Source organism: Bombina bombina, chromosome 3 (assembly GCF_027579735.1).
Source record: "Bombina bombina isolate aBomBom1 chromosome 3, aBomBom1.pri, whole genome shotgun sequence".
In the NCBI taxonomy this organism is placed as follows: Eukaryota; Metazoa; Chordata; class Amphibia; order Anura; family Bombinatoridae; genus Bombina; species Bombina bombina.
In genome coordinates, this window is record NC_069501.1 from 1,022,105,091 (window position 1) to 1,022,130,398 (window position 25,308).

The following is a 25,308-nucleotide window of genomic DNA, read 5'->3' on the forward strand; positions in this document are numbered from 1 at the left end:
TTAGCCACACACACAATTACCAACAAAAACTCGTAATCTAGCCATTAGATTGTGGTCTATGAGAGCCAGCATTTGATTCTTAATTTCTGAATACTTGAAAAATATCTTTAATATTCTAATGTTACATTATATTAATAAATTTATTATTATTATTATTATTATATTAATATTTATCTGTAAAAAAGTCAGATCCTAACTCAGTTTCTGCTTTAATGATGTAATATTCAAATCTGCTCCCTATGCAAATGTTGTGGTTATTTCTTACTTAACTTCTGCTTTAACTATTGTGGTCTGTGAATCTGCTTCCTATGCAAATATTGTGGCTATATCTTTATTAAATTCTGTGTAATATACCCATTATTTACCCATTATTTTTTCCAACTTATATATAAATTTGTTCTACTGTATCTGTTTGTTTTCCATTCCCATCCCTCTCATCAGGGCCTGAACGTTACCATAATCCACTGTTCTTTGCTTCTATCCTACAATCAACTAACCAAGTCAACTCAGCTGCCTCCTCAGCCCTAAAGGGTCAATAAACACCTTGTAATTACAACATTTTCTTGCAGTCTTCCAAAAGATTAACATGTCAGTCTAAATGTTATTACAATTAACATCTTGTTTGCTACAATTGTTTTTAAAAGATCAAACTCTACCCCCTACTTTTCTTATTTGGAGGACCCATTCTGGACTTGAGTCTGACTTAAGATGACAATTAATTATTTAAATTCACTTAACCTAATTTTTGTCTGGCCATCATTCACTTTTCTATAATACTCACTAGCAGTGGTTCCCAAACTGTGCGCCGAGACATCCTGGTTTGCCGTGACTGGCCTACAGGGGTGCCGCAAAATATTAATCTTTTGCAACCATAAAAGTGCTCATAAAAGATGCACCACTGACAAGACCACTGATGAGACTGTATCGTTTCGAGAATAGGTCCAAATGTACTCACTTAGATGCGACATGCGTAGATGCGTACGATGCACAATGTTATCACATGAATATATGACTTGATCTGCGAGTACATAGTTTTTATACGCTTAAAAATGGACATGTTTTTATTTAATAAGCACACTAGGACTGAAAATAAAGAGGATGCACTAAAAACTAGTGGCGGTGTGTGAAGATGCGGAAATATCGTAAATATGAAGACAATTATTTGGATTTTGGCTTTACATCAACAAATGTCAATGGTGAAGAAAGACCGCAGTGTGTAGTATGTTTGAATATTTTGGCTTCAGAATACAAGATTCCAAGTAAGCTAAAATGGCATTTAGAAACCAATCATTTAAACATGGTTGGTAAATCTTGGGACTTCTTTATCAGAAAGGTAAAAATTAAATCAACAACAAGGTACTTTTTCTCACCATATCTCAATACCAAACAATGCTCTGCTAGCCTCATATAAGGTCATTTGCGTTTAATACTAAGTCAGACTCACCCTTGGCAATAAGGAAGTTAGACAAGATGCTGAAGATAGAGGTCTTGAAGATCTCATCAATGAAAGCAGTTTGTTCCTCTACCTCAGTGCTATTTACTATCTCCAGTGTTCCTGTACCTTTAACATAATTATCAAGCAGAGCTAAGAAGCGTGAGTAGGTGGGGAGAGAAAACAGTTTGGTTTCATTCACATAGCTGAACAGCCTATAAAAGATAACAAGATTTCAGTTAGTTTTTGAGAAGGCATTTTCAGCAAATCATAAGCACAGTAAAACGGATTATCTAAATTATCTAAATTATCTAAAATATTGAAACAATTGGTTTGGAATGTTAGAAAAACAAACAATATGTTTTGTGCTGTTACTGCGCTGAGCAGGACTAATTTCACGCACATATAAAGGTAAATAGACCATACACATTATGCGGTCATCATCCATGTTGAATCAGTTAAACGCCATGTTTTATTTCAAGTTGGCTGTGTATGTTTTGCTGTTTTGTTGGACTGTGATAACACTGCCAAATAAGTCTTTTTCCTATAGATTTTTGTATATTTACCCAATATATATATATACACATATCCATATTTAGACAAGTCCTCTTTTTGCCCTAACACCTGTAACTGCATTTCTTTTAAATTTTTAATTCTGTTTTTAATATTTTTTATTAGATATTGTTATTACGATTGTAACTGTACTTTTAAATGTATTTTTGATGTGTTTTGTGACACTTTTTTGACTCGCTTAACAGTTAACCAGAGTAATCATTCTAGCATAAATCGCAATTGCACTCACACGTTCGCATTTACTTTCAACTTGCAATACTTGTACACAAACAGCCATAAAAACCCGATATCGCTTGCACGCAAATGAAAATGCTCCCCTCATAATTTAGCCCTAAGTGTAAGAAAGGCTAATGTTTTGGTTATATGACACACTTTAGGATATGAGTAATGTGCTTCTAAAGGATTGGAAGTTCAAAGAAACTATAGTCCAAAACCACCAAGTTGAATTTAAAGCTATTGAAAGGGACAGTCAACACCAGAATTTTTGTTGTTTAAAAAGAAAGATAATCCCTTTATTACCCATTCCCCAGTTTTGCATAACCAACACAGTTATATTAATATGCTTTTTACCTCTGTGATTACCTTGTATCTAAGCTTCTGCTGACTGCCCCCTTATTTCAGTTCTTTTGACAGACATGCAGTTTAGCCAATCAGTGCTCAGTCCTAGGTCACTTTACGTGCATGAGCTCAATGTTATCTATATGAAACATGTGAACTAATGCCCTCTAATGGTCAAAATGTATTCAGATTAGAGGCAGTCTTCAAGGTCTAAGAAATTAGCATATGAACCTCCTAGTTTTAGCTTTCAACTAAGAATACCAAGAGAACAAAGCAAAATTGGTGATAAAAGTAAATTGGGAAGTTGTTTAAAATTGCATGCCCTATTTAAAACATGAAAGTTTTTTTTGGACTTGACTGTCCCTTGAAGTAATTGGTTGGAATGGGGGTCAATATTAGAAAAAGTGACGGAAGCAAATTGGCCCCAATGTCTTTCTGTCTGGTAGAAAGACTTAGATAAACATCTAAATATTTTTATCTCAACAAATATTTTTACTTAAAGGAGCATAAAAGAGAGTGTCATAATCATATTACAGGTGTCACGTTACAAAAATAACACAAATTATCCCTATAAATGGATAGAAAGAACAGAAATCAGAGACATTATTATGAAATGTATAATTTAGACTAATTACTAGAGACTGATTAAACCTAAAATACAATTCAACAGTTTGCAGATAAACTGCCATCAATAAAATAACAAATAAACTAGTTGTTCACTTTAGATCTCAAATGGTGAAATAAACTAGCTTACTTTTGACTGGCATAATCTGTTCCTGCACCAGTCTGGTTACTATTAACCTTATACTGCAGATTTATGGTAATATCACCAGGCTCAGCTTTGTTTACATCTGCTGCATTCAACTGCTGAGAGATGCCCTGAATTTCCGCATTTGTAACAGCAAAGAGTGAACTTCTTCCTGACAACAGAAACAGAGGAAAAGGTTATTGCAAAAGGAAGACCTGGGCAAATTAACCACAGGCTATGCTGAACATTGTTTTTTTATCCCCGATCACATACTGACAACCAGCTGAGTGTGCACCTGGGAATGTTATGTTAGTTGTTTCCAGCATCTGCTTTTGTTTAATTCGGACTACACATGCAATCTGGCATATTTTTAAGCAATTCATTTCAGAACGCCTGTTTGTTTTATTTACTTTAAATACATATACAATTTCCATGACATACAAATAGGATTATTCAGTCATCAAATGCATTTTGAGTATGTATTGAAATGTTTTTACTATGTTATTTTATAGGAATATATCACATTTTCATACATGAAAAAAATATCAACAGGTCAGAATAAAAATAATTGTAAATAATGTGTTTAACATCCTGCCAAAGCATCATCTCTGGTTGAAAGCGTCACAAAGTGTAGCATGTCTTTATGTATGAGCTCTACGTGAGAAAATCATGCAAATTAGTACACAGTGCACATAATTAAATATCTTTCAAAGTTGGCAGGTGTGTGATGTGTAAGAGAAAGTGTGTGAGAGAGAGAGTGTGTATGTATGTGTGTAAGAGAAAGTGTGTGAGAGAGTGTGTGTGTGTGTGTGTGTGTGTGTAAGAGAAAGTGTGTGTGAGAGAGAGAGTGTGTGTGTAAGAAAAAGTGTGTGTGAGAGAGAGATAGAGTGTGTGTGTGTGTGTAAGAGAAAGTGTGTGAGAGAGAGAGAGAGTGTGTGTATGTATGTGTGTAAGAGAAAGTGTGTGAGAGAGTGTGTGTGTGTAAGAGAAAGTGTGTGTGTGTGTAATAGAAAGTGTGTGAGGGAGAGTGCGTGTATAAGAGAAAGTGTGTGAGAGTGTGTGTGTAAGAGAAAGTGTGTGAGAGCGAGAGAGTGTGTGTGTAACAGAAAGTGTGTGAGAGAGTGTGTGAGTGTATAAGAGAAAGTGTATTAGAGAGAGAGAGAGAGTGTGTGTGTAAGATAAAGTGTGTGAGAGAGAGTGTGTGTATGTTTGTGTGTAAGAGAAAGTGTGTGAGAGAGAGAGTGTGTGTATGTTTGTGTGTAAAAGAAAGTGTGTGAGAGAGAGAGTGTGTGTGAGAGTGTGTGTGTGTGTAAGAGAAAGTGTGTGTGTGTAAGAGAAAATGTGTTGAGAGAGAGAGAGAGTGTGTGTAACAGAAAGTGTGTTAGAGAGAGAGAGTGTGTAAGAGAATGTGTGGGAGAGGGAGAGAGAGAGAAAGAGTGTGTGTGTGTAAGAGAAAGTTTGTGAGAGAGTGTGCGTAAGATAAAGTGTGAGAGAGAGTGTGTGTGAGAGACAGGAAGTGTGTGTGTGTAAGAGAAAGTGTGTGAGAGTGTGCAAGAGAAAGTGTGAGAGAGAGTGTGTGTAAGAGAAAGTGTGTGAGAGAGAGAGTGTGTGTGTGTGTGTGTGTAAGAGAAAGTGTGTGAGAGTGTGTGTGTGTAAAGAGAAAGTGTGGGAGAGAGAGAAAGAGAGAGTGAGAGAGTGTGTGTGTAAGAAAAAGTGTGTGAGAGAGAGAGTGTGTGTGTGTGTGTGTAAGAGAAAGTGTGTGAGAAAGTGTGTATATGTGAAAGAGAAAGTGTGTGTGTGTGTGTAAGAGAGAGAGAGAGAGTGTGTGTAAGTAAGAGAAAGTGTGTGAGAGTGTGTAAGAGAAAGTGTGAGAGAGAGTGTGTGTGTGTAAGAGAAAGTGTGGGAGAGAGAGTGTGTGTGTGTAAGAGAAAGTGTGTGAGAGAGAGTGTGTGTGTGTAAGAGAAAGTGTGGGAGAGAGAGAGTGTGTGTATGTGTGTAAGAGAAAGTGTGTGAGAGTGTGTGTGTGTGTGTCTGTGTAAGAGAACGTGTGAGAGAGAGTGTGTGTGTGTGTGTGTGTGTGTGTGTGTAAGAGAAAGTGTGTGTGAGAGAGACTATGTGTGTGTGTGTGTGTGTGTAAGAGAAAGTGTGTGAGAGTGTGTAAGAGAAAGTGTGAGAGAGAGTGTGTGTGTGTGTGTAAGAGAAAGTGTGTTAGAGAGAGTGTGTGTGTGTAAGAGAAAGTGTGGGAGAGAGAGTGTGTGTGTCTGTAAGTAAAAGAAAGTGTGTGTGTGTGTAAGAGAAAGTGTGAGAGAGTGTGTGTGTGTAAGAGAAAGTGTGTGAGAGAGCATGTGTGTGTGTGAGAGAGAGCGTGTGTGTGTAAGAGAAAGTGTGTGTGAGAGAGAGAGAGAGAGTGTGTGTGTGTAAGAGAAAGTGTGTGAGAGATAGTGAGAGGGTGTGTGTGTGTAAGAGAAAGTGTGTGAGAGAGAGAGTGTGTGTGTAAGAGAAAGTGTGTGTGAGAGAGAGAGTGCATGTGTGTGTGTAAGAGAAAGTGTGTGAGATTGTGTGTGTGTGTAAGAGAAAGTGTTTGAGAGAGAGAATGTGTGTGTAAGAGAAAGTATGTGAGTGTGTCTGTAAGATAAAGTGTTTGAGAGAATGGGGCCTATCTATCAAACTCCATATGGAGCTTGAGGGCCCGTGTATCTGGCGAGCCTGCAGGCTCGCCAGAAACACCAGTTATGAAGCAGCGGTCTAAAGACCGCTGCTCCATAACCCTGTCCACCTGTTCTGATGAGGCGGACAGGAATCGCCGGAATTCAACCCGATCAAGTACGATCGGGTCGATTGAAACCCCCTGCTGGCGGTCGATTGGCTGCTGGGGCAATGCTGAATATGGAGAGCGTATTGCTTTCCACATTCAGCGATGTCTGTCGGACCTGATTCGCACTGTCGGAGAGTGTGTGTGTGTGTGTGTAAGAGAAAGTGTGTGTGAGAGTGTGTGTGTGTGTGTGTAAGAGAAAGTGTGTGTGTGTTTGTAAGAGAAAGTGTGTTGAGAGAGAGTGTGTGTAACAGAAAGTGTGTTAGAGAGAGAGAGAGAGAGTGTAAGAGAACGTGTGGGAGAGGGAAAGAGAGAGAAAGAGTGTGTGTGTGTAAGAGAAAGTTTGTGAGAGAGTGTGCATAAGATAAAGTGTGAGAGAGAGTGTGTGTGAGAGAGAGAGGAAGTGTGTGTGTGTAAGAGAAAGTGTGTGAGAGTGTGCAAGAGAAAGTGTGAGAGAGAGTGTGTGTAAGAGAAAGTGTGTGAGAGAGAGAGAGTGTGTGTGTGTGTGTGTGTGTGTAAGAGAAAGTGTGTGAGAGAGTGTGTGTGTGTGTGTGTGTGTGTGTAAAGAGAAAGTGCGTGAGACAGAGAGTGTGTGTGTGTGTGTAAGAGAGAGAGAGAGAGAGAGAGTGTGTGTGTAAGTAAGAGAAAGTGTGTGAGAGTGTGTGAGAGTGTGTAAGAGAAAGTGTGAGAGAGAGAGAGTGTGTGTGTATGTGTGAAAGAGAAAGTGTGTGTGTGTGTAAGAGAGAGAGAGAGAGAGTGTGTGTAAGTAAGAGAAAGTGCATGAGAGTGTGTAAAAGAAAGTGTGAGAGAGAGAGTGTGTGTGTGTAAGAGAAAGTGTGTGAGAGAGAGTGTGTGTGTGTAAGAGAAAGTGTGTGAGAGCGAGAGAGTGTGTGTAACAGAAAGTGTGTGAGAGAGTGTGTGAGTGTATAAGAGAAAGTGTATTAGAGAGAGAGAGTGTGTGTGTAAGATAAAGTGTGTGAGAGAGAGTGTGTGTGTGTATGTTTGTGTGTAAGAGAAAGTGTGTGAGAGAGAGAGTGTGTGTGTATGTTTGTGTGTAAAAGAAAGTGTGTGTGAGAGAGAGTGTGTGTGTGTGTGTGTGTAAGAGAAAGTGTGTGTGAGAGTGTGTGTGTGTAAGAGAAAGTGAGTGTGTGTGTGTGTGTGTAAGAGAAAGTGTGTTGAGAGAGAGAGAGTGTGTGTAACAGAAAGTGTGTTAGAGAGAGAGAGAGAGAGAGTGTAAGAGAATGTGTGGGAGAGGAAGAGAGAGAGAAAGAGTGTGTGTGTGTAAGAGAAAGTTTGTGAGAGAGTGTGCATAAGATAAAGTATGAGAGAGAGTGTGTGTGAGAGAGAGGAAGTGTGTGTGTGTGTGTGTGTGTAAGAGAAAGTGTGTGAGAGAGAGTGTGTGTAAGAGAAAGTGTGTGTGAGAGAGAGTGTGTGTGTGTGTGTGTGTGTGTGTAAGAGAAAGTGTGTGAGAGTGTGTAAAGAGAAAGTGTGGGAGAGAGAGAAAGAGAGAGTGAGTGAGAGAGTGTGTGTGTGTGTAAGAAAAAGTGTGTGAGAGAGAGAGTGTGTGTGTGAGAGAGAGGAAGTGTGTGTAAGAGAAAGTGTGTGAGAGTGTGCAAGAGAAAGTGTGAGAGAGAGTGTGTGTAGAGAGTGTGCAGGCTCGCCAGAAACACCAGTTATGAAGCAGCGGTCTAAAGACCGCTGCTCCATAACCCTGTCCACCTGCTCTGATGAGGCGGACAGGAATCGCCGGAATTCAACCCAATCAAGTACGATCGGGTCGATTGAACCCCCCTGCTGGCGGCCGATTGGCTGCTGGTGCAATGCTGAACATGGAGAGCGTATTGCTTTCCACATTCAGCGATGTCTGTCGGACCTGATCCGCACTGTCAGATCAGGTCCAACAGACATATGATAAATAGGCATCAATGTGCGTGTGTAAGAGAAAGTGTGTGTGAGAGAAAGAGTGTTAGTGTGTAAGAGAAAGTGTGTGTGTGCGTGTGTGTTTGTAAGAGAAAGTGTGTGTTTGTAAGAGAAAGTGTGTGTGTGTGTTTGTAAGAGAAAGTGTGTGTGTGTGTCTGTGTGTTTGTAAGAGAAAGTGTGTGTGTGTATGTGTTTGTAAGAGAAAGTGTGTGTGTGCGTGTGTGTGTTTGTAGGAGAAAGTGTGTGTGTGTGTGCGTGTATGTGTTTGTAAGAGAAAGTGTGTGTGTGTGTGTTTGTAAGAGACAGTGTGTGAGAGAGGGTGTGTGTGTTTGTAGGAGAAAGTATGTGTGTGCGTGTATGTGTTTGTAAGAGAAAGTGTGTGTGTGTGTGTGTGTGTTTGTAAGAGACAGTGTGTGAGAGAGGGTATGTGTGTTTGTAAGAGAAAGTGTGTGTGTGAGAGTATGTGTGTGTAGAGAAAGTGTGTGTGTGCGTGTATGTGTTTGTAAGAGAAAGAGTGTGTGTGCGTGTGTGTTTGTAAGAGACAGTGTGTGAGAGAGGGTGTGTTTGTTTGTAGGAGAAAGTGTGTGTGTGCGTGTGTGTTTGTAAGAGAAAGTGTGTGTGTGTGTGTGTGTGTATGTGTTTGTAAGAGAAAGTGTGTGTGTGTGTGTGTGTGTTTGTAAGAGAAAGTGTGTGTGTGTGTGTTTGTAAGAGAAAGTGTGTGTGTGTGTGTGTGTGTGTTTGTAAGAGACAGTGTGTGAGAGAGGGTATGTGTGTTTGTAAGAGAAAGTGTGTGTGTGAGAGTATGTGTGTGTAGAGAAAGTGTGTGTGTGCGTGTATGTGTTTGCAAGAGAAAGTGTGTGTGCGTGTTTGTAAGAGACAGTGTGTGTGTGAGAGAGGGTGTGTGTGTGTTTGTAAGAGAAAGTGTGTGTGTGCGTGTGTGTTTGTAAGAGAAAGTGTGTGTGTGCGTGTGTGTATGTAAGAGAAAGTGTGTGTGTGCGTGTGTGTTTGTAAGAGAAAGTGTGTGTGTGTGTTTGTAAGAGAAAGTGTGTGTGTGCGTGTGTGTTTGTAAGAGAAAGTGTGTGTGTGCGTGTATGTGTTTGTAAGAGAAAGTGTGTGTGTGCGTGTGTGTTTGTAAGAGACAGTGTGTGAGAGAGGGTGTGTGTGTTTGTAAGAGAAAGTGTGTGTGTGAGAGTATGTGTGTGTAGAGAAAGTGTGAGAGTGTGCATGTATGTTTGACTGGCAGAGTAATATGTGCACAGTATTATTAAAAAGCCATGATTACATGAACTGTCCCATATGATACATTTAGTAATCAAAAAAGCCAAAAGACCCCCAAATGGGAAAGATTTAATGGTAACATTTACTATATAGTTAGAGCTAACATTCTGTCAGTGTTTCTTGTCATACTGTTTAGTCTATGGGGCCAAATTATCAAGCTCCTTCAGGCTCGCCGGAAACAGCAGTTAGGAAGCAATGGTCTTAAAGGGACACTGAACCCAAATTTTTTCTTTCATGATTCGGATAGAGCATGCAATTTTAAGCAACTTTCTAATTCACTCCTATTATCATTTTTTCTTTATTCTCTTGGTATCTTTATTTGAAATGCAAGAATGTAAGTTTAGATGCCGGCCCATTTTTGGTGAACAACCTGGATTGTCCTTGCTGATCCAGAGTCCTGAACCAAGAAAAAAGCTTAGATGCCTTCTTTTTTTAAATAAAGATAGCAAGAGCACGAAGAAAAATTGATAATAGGAGTAAATTAGAAAGTTGCTTAAAATTGCCTGCTCTATCTGAATCACAAAATAAATTTTTTGGGTTCAGTGTCCCTTTAAGACCGCTGCCCCATAACTGGTCCGCTGCTTCTGAGTCTGTGGTCTTCAATCTGCCCAATCCTATACGATCAGGCTGATTGACACCAACTGCTAGCGGCCAATTGGCCGCAAATCTGCAGGGGGCGGCATTGCACAAGCAGTTCACCAGAACTGCTTGTGTAGTGTTAAATGCCGACAGTGTATGCTGTTGGCATTCAGCGTTGTCTGCCGGACATGATACGCTATGGCGTATCATGTCCGAAAGACAATGATAAATCGGCCCCTTTGTCTCAGAAAGCTTTGATAGCTTTATTAAATGGTTGTTAAAATATGTCTGAATTTGAGGAAAAGTGCTGGAATGAATAATCAGATGTGCTAACCTCTTTATTTGTATACACAAAAATAGGAAAGAAAATGCATCTTAAATCTGCATGCATACGCTTATATAACAAAAAAGAAAATGAATATATCCTATGGTCAAAACAATACACTGGTGATACACTGGTGATATCCAGACAAAGCATTAGAATAGTGTTAATGCCCTTTTCTCAATCCTGAGATATACTGCAGCTCTAGATGTTAAATATACCCAAGAGAGCATTATTTATATAAAAACATAATTATTCCACTAAAAATACATTTCACTAACATGTTAACTTTATCCAGGGAGTTAGGACATACAGAGATGTCAAAGTTCTCAGCTAAGGGTGTCGCACAGAATTAAGGTTTATGATGAAAGCCTTTCAAATTGCTTGATGAATCAGTTTCAGAGAATCTTCTCTTTTCATCTTAAAATGTTTAAATGACACACATTGTGTAACATAAAATCATGTTCAAATAAAGGAATAAAACAAACTTTGTCTTACTTGGTTCAGGCAAGTGAGTTCCGCAGATCACACAGGGTAAAATACAGAATAGAATAATAGTTCCCTTCATGATGATGTCTCGGCTGATACTTCTGCATTCTCAGATGCAGCTGCAAGTATTTTATATGCTTGCAGTAGTAGTGACATCACCAGAGGGGCAAGTACTGTCACTTCTAACATCTACAAAACATTACAGAACTTCAGACATTGTGAAACTGGGTGGGTGAGGAACCAAATTAACATTAGTGTTATTTATGTTATAAAACTTCAATTGCCACTGGAACTGGAAGTTAATGACAAATTAAATATCATCTTTTTTTTTGCCATAATTTAAAGAACATGTTCAAAAAAATAACATTAAAATGTGTTTTATTTTAAATTAATCCATTTTTTGAGTTAACAACACTTTCATGTATTCTTATAGCTTTGTGATGGCAGTATCCCAATGCAACAGAAAATGGCAAACTATATTGTAAATAGTTAATATAATTTTTATTATATTAAAATATAATGACCTAGATTACAAGTGGAGCACAATGGTCACCACGAGAAGGACATGCTGAAAGCTCTGGTCATTGTGACTGATCATACAGGACTTAAAGGGACATTAGACACTAAGGGCCCTGAGGAAGTCCTGAGTGATCCAGGGGATGAAACACGTGTTGCAGGGGCGTGTTAAGGCATAGGCCAACAAGGCCGGTGCCTAGAGTGGCAGATTTCGGGGGGCGGCACTTGCCGTGGCTGCACTGAATATGCGGTCATTAAAAAAAAAAAAATTAACTTGAAAGTGCATGCTACAACCGTTTCAAGCTTTGCCAAAACCAAATATGGCTACCGGGCCCTCATCTCACACCCACCGTCACCTCCCTGAGGCCAGATGCACCGCCCTCTTACACCTCTGCTAACAGGCAACCAGTACGGTCCATCCTGGAATCTGGATACAACGTTTGTTTGTTGGCAGGAATACGCGGGATTCAGACTGAAACCAAACCATATCACAAAGTCCTGTTTGAGATTCACGGCTGTCCGGCTCCTCCCTCTTCGTTAGGAATATGGCTGATGCCATCAGGTAAGCAGGAGGGTATAACCGCAAGCGCTAGTCTGGTGTATGCGCACGTTAGGCTTGAGGCCTGCGCCGCCCTGTCCCCATCTGAAACCTGGACCCCGGACCCCCCAGAAGCAGAACACACCATGGAGGTGAAGCCAGGACAGATAGTAATGGGGATCTAAGCTTTCAATCTCTGGTCTAATGCGCAGGATAGACTAAGCATAAATTAGGGACAACGATACAGCAGTAGAATAAACGAGAGATGAAGCCGAGTACACTACACCCCTACTATCCCTAGGACATTCTGTCTAAGTTACTGATTGCTTATATTTGTTTGCATGAACTAGAGAGAACTGTCTGAGACACTTAGATACCCAAGTACGTTTACTACCCAAGTATAGCTCCTTTGGTTATTACAAGGGAGTCCTAGGGATAGTAGAGCTGAAGTGTACTCGGCTTCATCTCTCGTTTATTCTATTGCTGTATCATTGTCCCTAATTTATGCTTATTCTATCCTGCGCATTAGACAAGAGATTGAAAGCTTAGAGCCCCGTTATTATCTGTCCTGACTTCACCTCCATGGTGTGTTCTGGGGGTCCAGGTTTCAGATGGGGTGTAGCTGACTTTATCTGTGTCCTTAATGCCAGCTGTATTCTGCAGCTCTCTGTGCACTCTCATTATTTGGTGCTAATATTGTCAGTGACCGGTCACTTGGTTTTTGTGCATAGACTTTCTTATTAGTTTATGCATTTTGGAATGTTTGATTTATTTTGTACATTCTATGTATTGTTTGCTTTCAAGTGGTTCACCGTTCTGATATCAGTTTTTAGGTGTTGCAGCATCTAATTCACACATGATTTGGATATTATACCTAGTCTGTCCCTTATATAAATAACTGAGGTATAAAAACAGTACACTTTAACATATATGCAACACATAACAAACATTTAAAAAGTGAAAGCAAGAGACCTTAATTATGGTGGGTAACCGCTAGCTAGTCCTTACTGTTGAAGTGGAGTGCTGGGCCTGGCTTCTATACAGCTAAGATGGGTGGTATGAAAAGTTGATCTGTTGATTATAAGTGTATTTTATTATGCAGACACCATATTTTATTAATGTATTAACACTAGCATTTATTATCAATATTATGTGCTAAATGACCAAGGCATTCTTATTCTACACACATGACACACTATATATATATATATATATATATATATATATATATTATATATATATATATATATATATATATACACACACACACATACACATACAAACACACAACATGCAAGTCCTGGGGTGAACATTTTCTAAACAAAAGTCAAATTATACCCGACCAAAAAATATTATGGTTGACAAAAAGCCTAAAACCTAGGGGTGGGGGTGGGGGGGCAGCAGAATTTTGTGTGCCTAGGGCAGCACAAAACCTAAATACGCCACTGACGTGTTGGCTTGATCACGTGACGTCACGCACGCTGTGCACGGCTGATTGGAGAGGTCGATACTGTTTGTGGAGGTTTCACTTTTTCCAGTTGCTCTATGAGGAATTCCGGATGGTAATAAAGTCCTTGACACTATCCCAGCACCTGGGTATGTGAGTCTAGATATTCCTTACTGTTGTGTGCAGTTGATATGGGGAAGGATTATCAACATTAAAGTCGTTGGTTGTTATCTTTGTAATCGCAACATTGCTTCTACATTGTTGCTAATTGCACATGCGGCTTCTGATAGCACGCTTCCAGCTCCAACTTCCAATTAGCATTCATTTATGAACACTTGCGTGCTAGATTCTATGGCCTAGATTTGGAGTTTGGCGGTAGCCGTGAAAACCAGCGTTAGAGGCTCCTAACGCTGGTTTTAGGCTACCGCCGGTATTTGGAGTCAGTCAAAAAAGGGTCTAACGCTCACTTTTCAGCCGCGACTTTTCCATACCGCAGATCCCCTTACGTCAATTGCGTATCCTATCTTTTCAATGGGATCTTCCTCACTCCGGTATTTAGAGTCGTGGCTGAAGTGAGCGTTAGAATTCTAACGACAAAACTCCAGCCGCAGAAAAAAGTCAGTAGTTAAGAGCTTTCTGGGCTAACGCCGGTTCATAAAGCTCTTAACTACTGTGCCCTAAAGTACACTAACACCCATAAACTACCTATGTACCCCTAAACCGAGGCCCCCCCACATCGCCGACACTCGATTAATTTTTTTTAACCCCTAATCTGCCGACCGGCACCTACGTTATCCTTATGTACCCCTAATCTGCTGCCCCTAACACCGCCGACCCCTATATTATATTTATTAACCCCTAATCTGCCCCCGACAACGTCGCCGCCAGCTACCTACACTTATTAACCCCTAATCTGCCGTCCGCACTCCGCCGCCAGCTACATTATAGCTATGTACCCCTAATCTGCTGCCCTAACATCGCCGACCCCTATATTATATTTATTAACCCCTAACCTGCCCCCCACAACGTCGCCGCCACCTACCTACAATAATTAACCCCTAATCTGCCGACCGCAAAGAGCCGCCACCTACATTATAGCTATGTACCCCTAATCTGCTGCCCCTAACACCGCCGACCCCTATATTATATTTATTAACCCCTAATCTGCCCTCCCTAACATCGCCGACACCTAACTTCAATTATTAACCCCTAATCTGCTGACCGAATCACGCCGCTATTCTAATAAATGTATAAACCCCTAAAGCTAAGTCTAACCCTAACACTAACACCCCCCTAAGTTAAATATAATTTAAATCTAACGAAATAAATTAACTCTTATTAAATAAATTATTCCTATTTAAAACTAAATACTTACCTGTAAAATAATCCCTAATATAGCTACAATATAAATCATAATTATATTATAGCTATTTTAGGATTTATATTTATTTTACAGGTAACTTTGTATTTATTTTAACCAGGTACAAAAGCTATTAAATAGTTAAGAACTATTTAATAGCTAAAATAGTTAAAATAATTACAAAATTACCTGTAAAATAAATCCTAACCTAAGTTACAATTAAACCTAACACTACATTATCAATAAATAAATTAAATAAAATACCTACAATTACCTACAATTAAACCTAACACTACACTATCAATAAATTAATTAAATACAATATCTACAAATAAATACAATTAAATAAACTAACTAAAGTACAAAAAATAAAAAAGAACTAAGTTACAAAAAATAAAAAAATATTTACAAACATCAGAAAAATATTACAACAATTTTAAACTAATTACACCTACTCTAAGCCCCCTAATAAAATAACAAAGACCCCCAAAATAAAAAAATGCCCTACCCTATTCTAAATTACAAAAGTTCCAAGCTCTTTTACCTTACCAGCCCTGAACAGGGCCCTTTGCGGGGCATGCCCCAAAGAATTCAGCACTTTTGCCTGTAAAAAAAAACATACACTACCCCCCCCCCAACATTACAACCCACCACCCACATACCCCTAATCTAACCCAAACCCCCCTTAAATAAACCTAACACTAAGCCCCTGAAGATCTTCCTACCTTGTCTTCACCTCACCGGGTATCACCGATGCGTCCTGGCTCCAAAATCTTCATCTAAGCCCAAGCGGGGGCTAGACATCCATCACCCGACGGCTGAAGAAGTCCAGAAGAGGCTCCAAAGTCTTCATCCTATCCGGGAAGAAGAGTGGATCCGGACCGGCAACCATCATCTTCCAAGCGGCATCTTCTATCTTCATCCGATGAGGACCGGCTCCATCTTGAAGACCTCCACCGCGGACCCATCTTCTTCCGACGACGACTTCCCGACGAATGACGGTTCCTTTAAGGGACGTCATCCAAGATGGCGTCCCTCGAATTCCGATTGGCTGATAGGATTCTATCAGCCAATCAGAATTAAGGTAGGAAAATTCTGATTGGCTGATTCAATCAGCCAATCCGATTGAGCTTGCATTCTATTGGCTGTTCCGATCAGCCAATAGAATGCAAGCTCAATCTGATTGGCTGATCGGATCAGCCAATCGGATTGAACTTGATTCTGATTGGCTGATTCCATCAGCCAATCAGAATTTTCCTACCTTAATTCCGATTGGCTGATAGAATCCTATCAGCCAATCGGAATTCGAGGGACGCCAATTTGGATGACGTCCCTTAAAGGAACCATCATTCGTCGGGAAGTCGTCGTCGGAAGAAGATGGGTCCGCGGTGGAGGTCTTCAAGATGGAGCCGGTCCTCATCGGATGAAGATAGAAGATGCCGTTTGGAAGATGATGGTTGCCGGTCCGGATATACTCTTCTTCCCGAATAGGATGAAGACTTTGGAGCCTCTTCTGGACTTCTTCAGCCGTCGGATGATGGATGTCTAGCCCCCGCTTGGGCTTAGATGAAGATTTTGGAGCCAGGACGCATCGGTGATACCCGGTGAGGTGAAGACAAGGTAGGAAGATCTTCAGGGGCTTAGTGTTAGGTTTATTTAAGGGGGGTTTGGGTTAGATTAGGGGTTTGTGGGTGGTGGGTTGTAATGTTGGGGGGGGGGTAGTGTATGTTTTTTTTTACAGGCAAAAGAGCTGAATTCTTTGGGGCATGCCCCGCAAAGGGCCCTGTTCAGGGCTGGTAAGGTAAAAGAGCTTGGAACTTTTGTAATTTAGAATAGGGTAGGGCATTTTTTTATTTTGGGGGTCTTTATTATTTTATTAGGGGGCTTAGAGTAGGTGTAATTAGTTTAAAATTGTTGTAATATTTTTCTGATGTTTGTAAATATTTTTTTATTTTTTGTAACTTAGTTCTTTTTTATTTTTTGTACTTTAGTTAGTTTATTTAATTGTATTTATTGGTAGATATTGTATTTAATTAATTTATTGATAGTGTAGTGTTAGGTTTAATTGTAGGTAATTGTAGGTATTTTATTTTATTTATTTATTGATAGTGTAGTGTTAGGTTTAATTGTAACTTAGGTTAGGATTTCTTTTACAGGTAAATTTGTAATTATTTTAACTATTTTAGCTATTAAATAGTTCTTAACTATTTAATAGCCATTGTACCTGGTTAAAATAAATACAAAGTTACCTGTAAAAAAAATATTAATCCTAAAATAGCTATAATATAATTATAATTTATATTGTAGCTATATTAGGATTTATTTTACAGGTAAGTATTTAGCTTTAAATAGGAATAATTTATTTAATAAGAGTTAATTTATTTAGTTAGATTTAAATTATATTTAACTTAGGGGGGTGTTAGTGTTAGGGTTAGACTTAGCTTTAGGAGTTAATACATTTATTAGAATAGCGGTGAGCTCCAGTCGGCAGATTAGGGATTAATGTTTGAAGTTAGGTGTCGGCGATGTTAGGGAGGGCAGATTAGGGGTTAATACTATTTATTATAGGGTTAGTGAGGCGGATTAGGGGTTAATAACTTTATTATAATAGCGGTGCGGTCCGCTCGGCAGATTAGGGGTTAATAAGTGTAGGCAGGTGGAGGCGACGTTGTGGGGGGCAGATTAGGGGTTAATAAATATAATATAGGGGTCGGCGGTGTTAGGGGCAGCAGATTAGGAGTACATAGGGATAATGTAAGTAGCGGCGGTTTACGGAGCGGCAGATTAGGGGTTAATAATAATATGCAGGGGTCAGCGATAGCGGGGGCGGCATATTAGGGGTTAATAAGTGTAAGGTTAGGGGTGTTTAGACTCGGGGTACATGTTAGAGTGTTATGTGCAGACGTAGGAGGTGTTTCCCCATAGACAACAATGGGGCTGCGTTAGGAGCTGAACGCGGCTTTTTTGCAGGTGTTAGGTTTTTTTTCAGCTCAAACAGCCCCATTGTTTTCTATGGGGGAATCGTGCACGAGCACGTTTTTGAGGCTGGCCGCGTCCGTAAGCAACTCTGGTATCGAGAGTTGCAGTGGCGTTAAATATGCTCTACGCTCCTTTTTTGGAGCCTAACGCAGCCTTTCTGTGGACTCTCAATACCAGAGTTATTTTAAAGGCCAGAAAAAAGCCCGTGTAGCTAACGCACCCCCTTGGACGCAAAACTCCAAATCTAGGCCTTAGTTTGCTACAGCCTTATCATTGCTCATGCTTTTTGGAAGCTTTTGCAATACAACCATTCCATAAAAAGGAAACTTTTGCCTGGAAACATCACTGCTACTTTGAGCATACACTGGGATATGTATTTCAATTATTGGTTCATGGACAGCACCATGTTCAAATCCACTATTTGATTACACTCAACATATTAACCTTGCCACTGTTTAAGTATTTCTCTGTATCTTTACATTACAGCACATGGTTTAGATATTACATTGCCAATTATATGTGCACTAGTCCTAAAGCCCGTTCACACGGGCCATTTTTTGCAGGGTACAGCGGTCCCACCCCTTGCGCTCTCTCCCTGCCCCTCTCTTTTGCTCTCTCTCCCCCCTCTCTTTTGCGCTTTCTCTCCCCCTCTCTTTTGAGATCTCTCTCTCCCCCCTCTCTTTTGCGCTCTCTCCCCCTCTTTTGCGCTCTCTCTCCCCCCTCTTTTGCAATCTCTCTCTCCCCTCTCTTTTGAGCTCTCTCTCTCCCCCCCTCTCTTTTGCGCTCTCTCTCTCCCCCCCTCTTTTGCGCTCTCTCTATCCCCCCCTCCTTTGGCGCTCTCTCTCCCCCCCTCTTTTGCGTTCTCTCTCTCCCCCCCCTCTTTTGCGCTCTCTCTCTCCCCCCTCTTTTGCGCTCTCTCTCTCCCCCTCTCTTTTGCGCTCTCTCTCCCCCTCTCTTTTGTGCTCTCTCTCTCACCCCTCTCTCTCTCTCCCCCCCCCTCTCTCTCCCCTCTATCTCTCTCTCTCCCCTCTCTCTCTCTCTCTCTCTCTCTCCCCTCTCTCTCTCTCTCCCCCCCTCTCTCTCTCTCCCCCCTCTCTCTCTCTCCCCCCCCTCTCTCTCTCTCCCCCCTCTCTCTCTCTCTCCCCCTCTCTCTTTCTCCCCCCCTCTCTCTCTCCCCCCTCTCTCTCCTCTCTCTCTCCCCATCTCCCCCCTCTCTCTCTCCCCCTCTCTCTCTCCCTCCCCCTCCCCTCTCTCTCCCTCCCCTCTCTCTCTCCCTCCCTCCCCTCTCTCTCTCCCTCCCCTCTCTCTCCCTCCCTCCTCTCTCTCCCTCCCCTCTCTCTCCCTCCTCTCTCTCCCTCCCCCTCCCCTCTCTCTCTCCCTCCCCTCTGTCACTCCCCCTCCCCTCTCTCACTCCCCCTCCTCTCTCTCTCCCCCTCCCCTCTCTCTCCCCCTCCCCTCTCTCTCTCCCTCCCCTCTCTCTCTCCCCCTCCCCTCTCTCTCTCCCCCTCCCCTCTCCCCCTCCTCTCTCTCTCTCCCCCTCCCCTCTCTCCCTCCCCTCTCTCCCTCCCCTCTCTCTCTCACTCCCCTCCCCTCTCTCTCTAACTCCCCCTCCCCCTCTCTCTCTCCCTCCCCTCTCTCTCTCCTCCTCCCCCCCCCTCTCTCTCCTCCCCTCTCTCTCTCTCCTCCCCCTCTCTCTCTCCCCCCTCCCCCTCTCTTTCTCTCCCCCCCCTCTCTTTTAATCTCTCTGTCCCCTTTCTTTTGCTCTCCCTCCCCCTCTCTTTTGCTGTCTCTCCCCCTCTTTTTTGCTCCCTCTCTTGTGCTCTCTTTATCTCCCCTCTTGATATCTCTCTCTCCCCTCTTGATCTCTCTCTCACCTTTCTTATCTTTTCCTTACCCCCTCTCTCCCCTCTTTTGAGCTGTTTTGAGCTCTCAGACTGCACAGCCTTTCACGGCCCGCCTGGCTCCGCCCCTTCACGCTCGGCCACGCCCCCTCACGGCCCTCGCGCTCGGCCACGCCCCCGGCCACGCTCGGCCATGCCTTGGCCACGCTCGGTCACGCCCACTTCTGCTCACACTGCAGAGCAGAGACTTAGGAACTCTCAAAGGCCAGGTGTGTTTGTCCTCGTGCTGTGCTGTCTACTGCGCATGACAGCTTCGGACGAACACACTTGGCCTTTTATTATATAGGATACCGTTGCTTGGTAATACATTAACCCTGAATGCTGCCTGTGGTTTATAAGTGTTCATAGTAGATACACTTCACATTAAAGGGATAATATAAAATTGCATAGATCCTACTTTCATCCATGACAGCTACTCCGTTCCACAGAGTTAAGGCCGCCCTCTGGTAAGGTGTTGCAAGTTTTTGATTTTTCCTTTCAGTAACGATCTTCATGTGACGTCACATTTTTTTATTGTAGAGTGTTTTTTTTGTTTTGTCTGCACTGTATATGTTTTCACTACATGTTTTCATAATTGGTTAACATCAATATTACAATTGATTTAGTAATGTTTGTTGATGCATGATACTTTCTGTGAGAGAGTGTCTCTATATTTGATTTTTGCAAATTGAATATTGGCATTGCAAAAACCTTATAGCTATACCAATAAAAGGTTAAAAGAGTGCTTGATTTCCTGTCTTTTTTATGATAAGTGGATTTCACTATCATTGTCTTTCTTCACTAATTTTTGATACACATTATATATGGGTCTGCACCATTTCCTCTAAAGAGAACAATACATAGCTTGTTTCAGTAAAAGTAATTTTAACTCTCCTCTTACATTTGCAGACACTAAGGGCCAGATTACAAATGAAGCGCTATCTTAACTTGTGCCCCTAAAGAGTCAAATTTGCCCCGTGGCTGGTTAATGTGACCATGAGCTTGCAGTTTCACTTTGCGCTAGAAATCATTAACCAGAGATCAGATCACTGGTAATGAAAAAAAGTTGTCCCAATTGCCACCAAAATACAGAGGACAGTCAAAAAAATAAAATTAACTTATGAGCATCTTCATTATTTAAAAAAATAAATGGTACAAAGCAGTTAGAAGGGGTAAAGTGAGGGGATGTGGGGTGTTGTGGGGTGTTGAAGAAAAAAACCGCAGTGTTTTCACTATAAATATATATGTATATGCTTTTTATATAAATATATGTATATACACATAACAACATATATGTATATATTCATATACTGTACATATATATTTATTTATTGCTGCCCAACAATGCACGATTTGCCCCCCTGTGCTGCACTAGGTGGTTTTCAGTGTGTGACGGCATGACAACGAGGCTCCCATTAGAGCCTATGGAAGCGCGCTCTCATGAGTGTTTGGCTTCCAGGCACTGCAAACGTAAGCTGGTATTACTGAGTGGAGCACAAATATTGCGCTAGTATAATCACAATATTGGGCTCCACTCATTATCTAGCCCTAAATAAATGCTAGATAGAATGATGGATTCAAAGAAAAGATTAGTCTAGATAACAATGGGAGCTGTTACGTTGTAACATAGGCTAACTTTTCTGCTGTGGCCAATTAGGGACAATTCTAAATAGGTCACAAGAGTGTGCAACCAATGGCTGTGTGGAATATAATTATTCTGCATTTCCATTTCTAACAGGAACTGAAAAACTCTCAAAGTCAGCATGGAAAGGGGGAAATATTTTTTATACATATATATATATATATATATATATATATATATATATATATATATATATATATATATATATATATGATTTATCATTTCATATAACCATCTCAAACTGTTTAATATCCCTTTAAGAAACAACAAAATTAGTCTCAGGTTTTTATTTTCACACTTTTTAAAAGACCTTTTACAAAGAACATTACTTTTTTGAAGAGACAAAACACACTAATGTCATTTTTAGTACTTTTGTACTTAAAGGGACAGTGTACTGTAAAATTATGATTATGCTAGCTTTTAGTGTAGGTATAATCTAGATTTTATTAAAGACACAGAGACGGCCCGGGGGACTGCCAATAAGCAATCTTCATCTATGGATTTATATGCTTAACCCCTTAATGACCACATCACTTTTCCATTTTCTGTCCGTTTGGGACCAAGGCTATTTTTACATTTTTGCGGTGTTTGTGTTTAGCTGTAATTTTCCTCTTACTCATTTACTGTACCCACACATATTATATACCGTTTTTCTCGCCATTAAATGGACTTTCAAAATGTACAATTATTTTCATCATATAATTTGCTATAAAAAAAATACAAAATATGATGAAAAAAAAACAACAAAAAAAAACTTTCCTAACTTTGACCCCAAAATCTGTTACACATCTACAACCACCAAAAAACACCCATGCTAAATAGTTTCTAAATTTTGTCCTGAGTTTAGAAATACCCAATGTTTACATGTTCTTTGCTTTTTTTGCAAGTTATAGGGCAATAAATACAAGTAGCACTTTGCCATTTCCAAAATTAGCGCTAGTTACATTGGGACACTAATATCTTTCAGGAATCTCTGAATATCCCTTGACATGTATATATATTTTTTTAGAAGACATCCCAAAGTATTGATCTAGGCCCATTTTGGTATATTTCATGCCACAATTTCACCGCCGAATGCGATCAAATACATTTTTTTTTCACTTTTTCACAAATTTTTTCACAAACTTTAGATTTCTCACTGAAATTATTTACAAACAACTCATGAAATTATGGCATAAATGGTTGTAAATGCTTCTCTGGGATCCCCTTTGTTCATAAATAGCAGACATATATGGCTTTGGCTTTGCTTTTTCGTAATTAGAAGGCTGCTAAATGCCACTGCGCACCACACATGTATTATGCCCAGCAGTGAATGGGTTAATTAGGGAGCATGTAGGGAGCTTCTAGGGTTAATTTTAGCTCTAGTGTAGTGTAGTAGACAACCCCAAGTATTGATCTAGGCCCATTTTGGTATATTTCATGCCACCATTTCACCGCCAAATGCAATCAAATAAAAAAATTTTTTTCACTTTTTCAAACTTTAGGTTTCTCACTAAAATTATTTACAAACAGCTTGTGCAATTATGGCACAAATGGTTGTAAATGCTTCTCTGGGATCCCCTTTGTTCAGAAATAGCAGACATATATGGCTTTGGCGTTGCTTTTTGGTAATTAGAAGGCCGCTAAATGCTGCGCATCACATGTGTATTATGGCCAGCAGTGAAGGGGTTAATTAGGTAGTTTGTGGGGAGCTTGCAGGGTTAATTTTAGCTTTAGTGTAGAGATCAGACTCCCACCTGACACATCCCACCCCCTGATCCCTCCTAAACAGCTCTCTTCCCTCCCCCACCCCACAATTGTGCGGCTCTCTCTGCATCAGATGGCTAAAAATGGTTATTGCAGGATGCCTCGATATCGAGGCATCACTGCAATAACCGGAAAGCAGCTGGAAGCGAGCAGGATCGCTTCCTGCTGCTTTCCACACGAGGACGTGCAGGGTACGTCCTCAGGCGTTAACTGCCTTTTTTTTGAGGACGTACCCTGCACGTCCTCGGTCGTTAAAGGGTTAACCCCTTAATGACAGAGGACGTACCAGGTACGTCATAGGAAAAGCTCCCCTTAATGACAATTGACGTACCTGGAACGTCCTCTGTTGTTTGAAGTGCTGGAAGCGATCATGATCGCTTCCAGCTGCTTACAAGGGATTGTAGTGATGCCTCAACATTGAGCCATCACTGCAATCCCATAATTTACCCACTGATGCAGAGAGGGCCACTCTGTGGCCCTCTCTGCATCGGCTATTGTGGCTAACACATTCGTTGGTGGGTGGGAGCAACTTATCTCAATTGTGTGGGCTGTTTGGTTTTCTCAGTAGTAGCCCGATCTGCTCTAATGTCTCACTGTCGGCGGTTGCGGCCGGGGGGCGGGGGGGCGTGTGAACTGTTCCAAAAAAAAGTTGATGCAGTTGAAGGAAGGGTCTCTCCATTGTCAAGTAAGGGATCTGGGAGGGGGAGGGATGTAGATTATTGAGGGGGGCTAGCTACACTACAGAAAACGAATGTTTTAAATAAAAAAGTAAAAAAAAAACAATTTTTGGGGGCAAATTGGGTACTGGCAGACAGCTGCCAGTACCCAAGATGGCGGCAAATAGGTAGGGGGGAGGGTTAGAGAGATGTATGGGGGGATCAGGGAGGTTGTGAGGTAAGGGGGATCCATCACTGCAGACTGTATGAAGAAAATAATAATAATTAAAAAAAATGCTTTTTATTTCAGTACTGGCAGACTTTCTGCCAGTACTTAAGATGGCGGGGACAATTGTGGGGTGGGGGAGGGAAGAGAGCTGTTTGAGGGAGGTCAGGGGGATCAGGGGGTGGGATGTGTCAGATGGGAGGCTGATCTTTACACTAAAGCTAGAAATTAACCCTACAAGCTACCTAATTAACCCCTTAACTGCTGGGCATATTACAAGTGTGGTGCGCAGCAGCATTTAACGGCCTTATTATTACCAAAAAGCAACACCAAAGCCATATATGTCTGCTATTTCTGAACAAAGGGGATCCTAGAGAAGCATTTGCAACCATTTGTGCCATAATTGCACAAGCTGTTTGTAAATAATTTCAGTGAGAAACCTAAAATTGTGAAAAATGTAACAGTTTTTTTTTATTTCATGGCAATTGTCGGTGAAATGGTGGTATGAAATATACCAAAATGGGCCTAGATCAATACTTTGGGATGTCTTCTAAAAAAAAATATATACATGTCAAGGGATATTCAGGGATTCCTGACAGATATCAGTGTTCCAATGCAACTAGCGCTAATTTTGATAAAAAGTGGTTTGGAAATAGCAAAGTGCTACTTGTACTTATTGCCCTATAACTTGCAAAAAAAGCAAAAAACATTTAAACATTGGGTATTTCTAAACTCGGAACAAAATTTAGAAACTATTTAGAATGGGTGTTTTTTGGTGGTTATAGATGTGTAACAGATTTTGAGGGTCAAAGTTAGAAAAAGTGTGTTTTTTTTAATTTTTTCCTCATATTTTAAATTATTTTTATAGTAAATTATAAGATATGATGAAAATAATGGTATCTTTAGAAAGTCCATTTAATGGCGAGAAAAACGGTATATAATATGTGTGGGTACAGTAAATGAGTAAGAGGAAAATTACAGCTAAACACAAACACTGCAGAAATGTAAAAATAGCCATTGTCATTAAGGGTAAGAAAATTGAAAAATGGTCCGGTCATTAAGGGGTTAAGCATATACATCCATAGATGAAGATTGCTTACTGGTTTATAAGGACAATACTTGCTGCTCTAATAATGGAAAGGATCACACCTCCACCAGCATAAAAATAAAAAAATAAAAAATATTTTTTCAGAACAGGAACATCCTATTGTTATGAAACTAAAATGTTCTTCTGTGTAGCATCTGTATAAATAGTGTTGTGGTTTTGTAAAGCAGGAAGGAGTTTAAGAGAACATATTATGATCTGAACTTATTACTGGATATTATGTAGTTGATAGGGGAAAACCTCATTCTGAATTCTTTGTTTCGACATAAGTCTACATACAGGAAAATAGATTCTCTTGGGATTTTGCAGTTCTTCCTTTTTAATATTTTTGTTTTCTTGAATAAATAATGAAAAAAACATAATTTTCTCCATGTTTTAAATTGACATAAAAGTGCAAAAGGAAAATGCTCTAAGCAGTAATAACATTTTATAATTACAATATTGCTCACTTATAACTTTGTGTTTAACCCATACAAAAATATTGGAGTTGATCACAGTCCCT

General features: G+C 40.5%; 1 protein-coding gene across 1 annotated transcript in view; it reads right to left on the reverse strand.

Annotated features, from left to right (window-relative positions):
* Positions 1–10,817, reverse strand: part of LOC128654330 (uridylate-specific endoribonuclease D) — a 47,850-nt gene extending 37,033 nt beyond the window's left edge. The window contains exons 1-3 of the mRNA XM_053708206.1: positions 10,721–10,817; positions 3,318–3,483; positions 1,445–1,647 (exon numbers count right to left, since the gene is read on the reverse strand). Coding sequence (XP_053564181.1) covers positions 1,445–1,647; positions 3,318–3,483; positions 10,721–10,790 — 439 coding nt within the window. The 5' untranslated portion in view covers positions 10,791–10,817. The remainder of the gene's footprint in view (positions 1–1,444; positions 1,648–3,317; positions 3,484–10,720) is intronic.
* Positions 10,818–25,308: the final 14,491 nt, after the last annotated feature.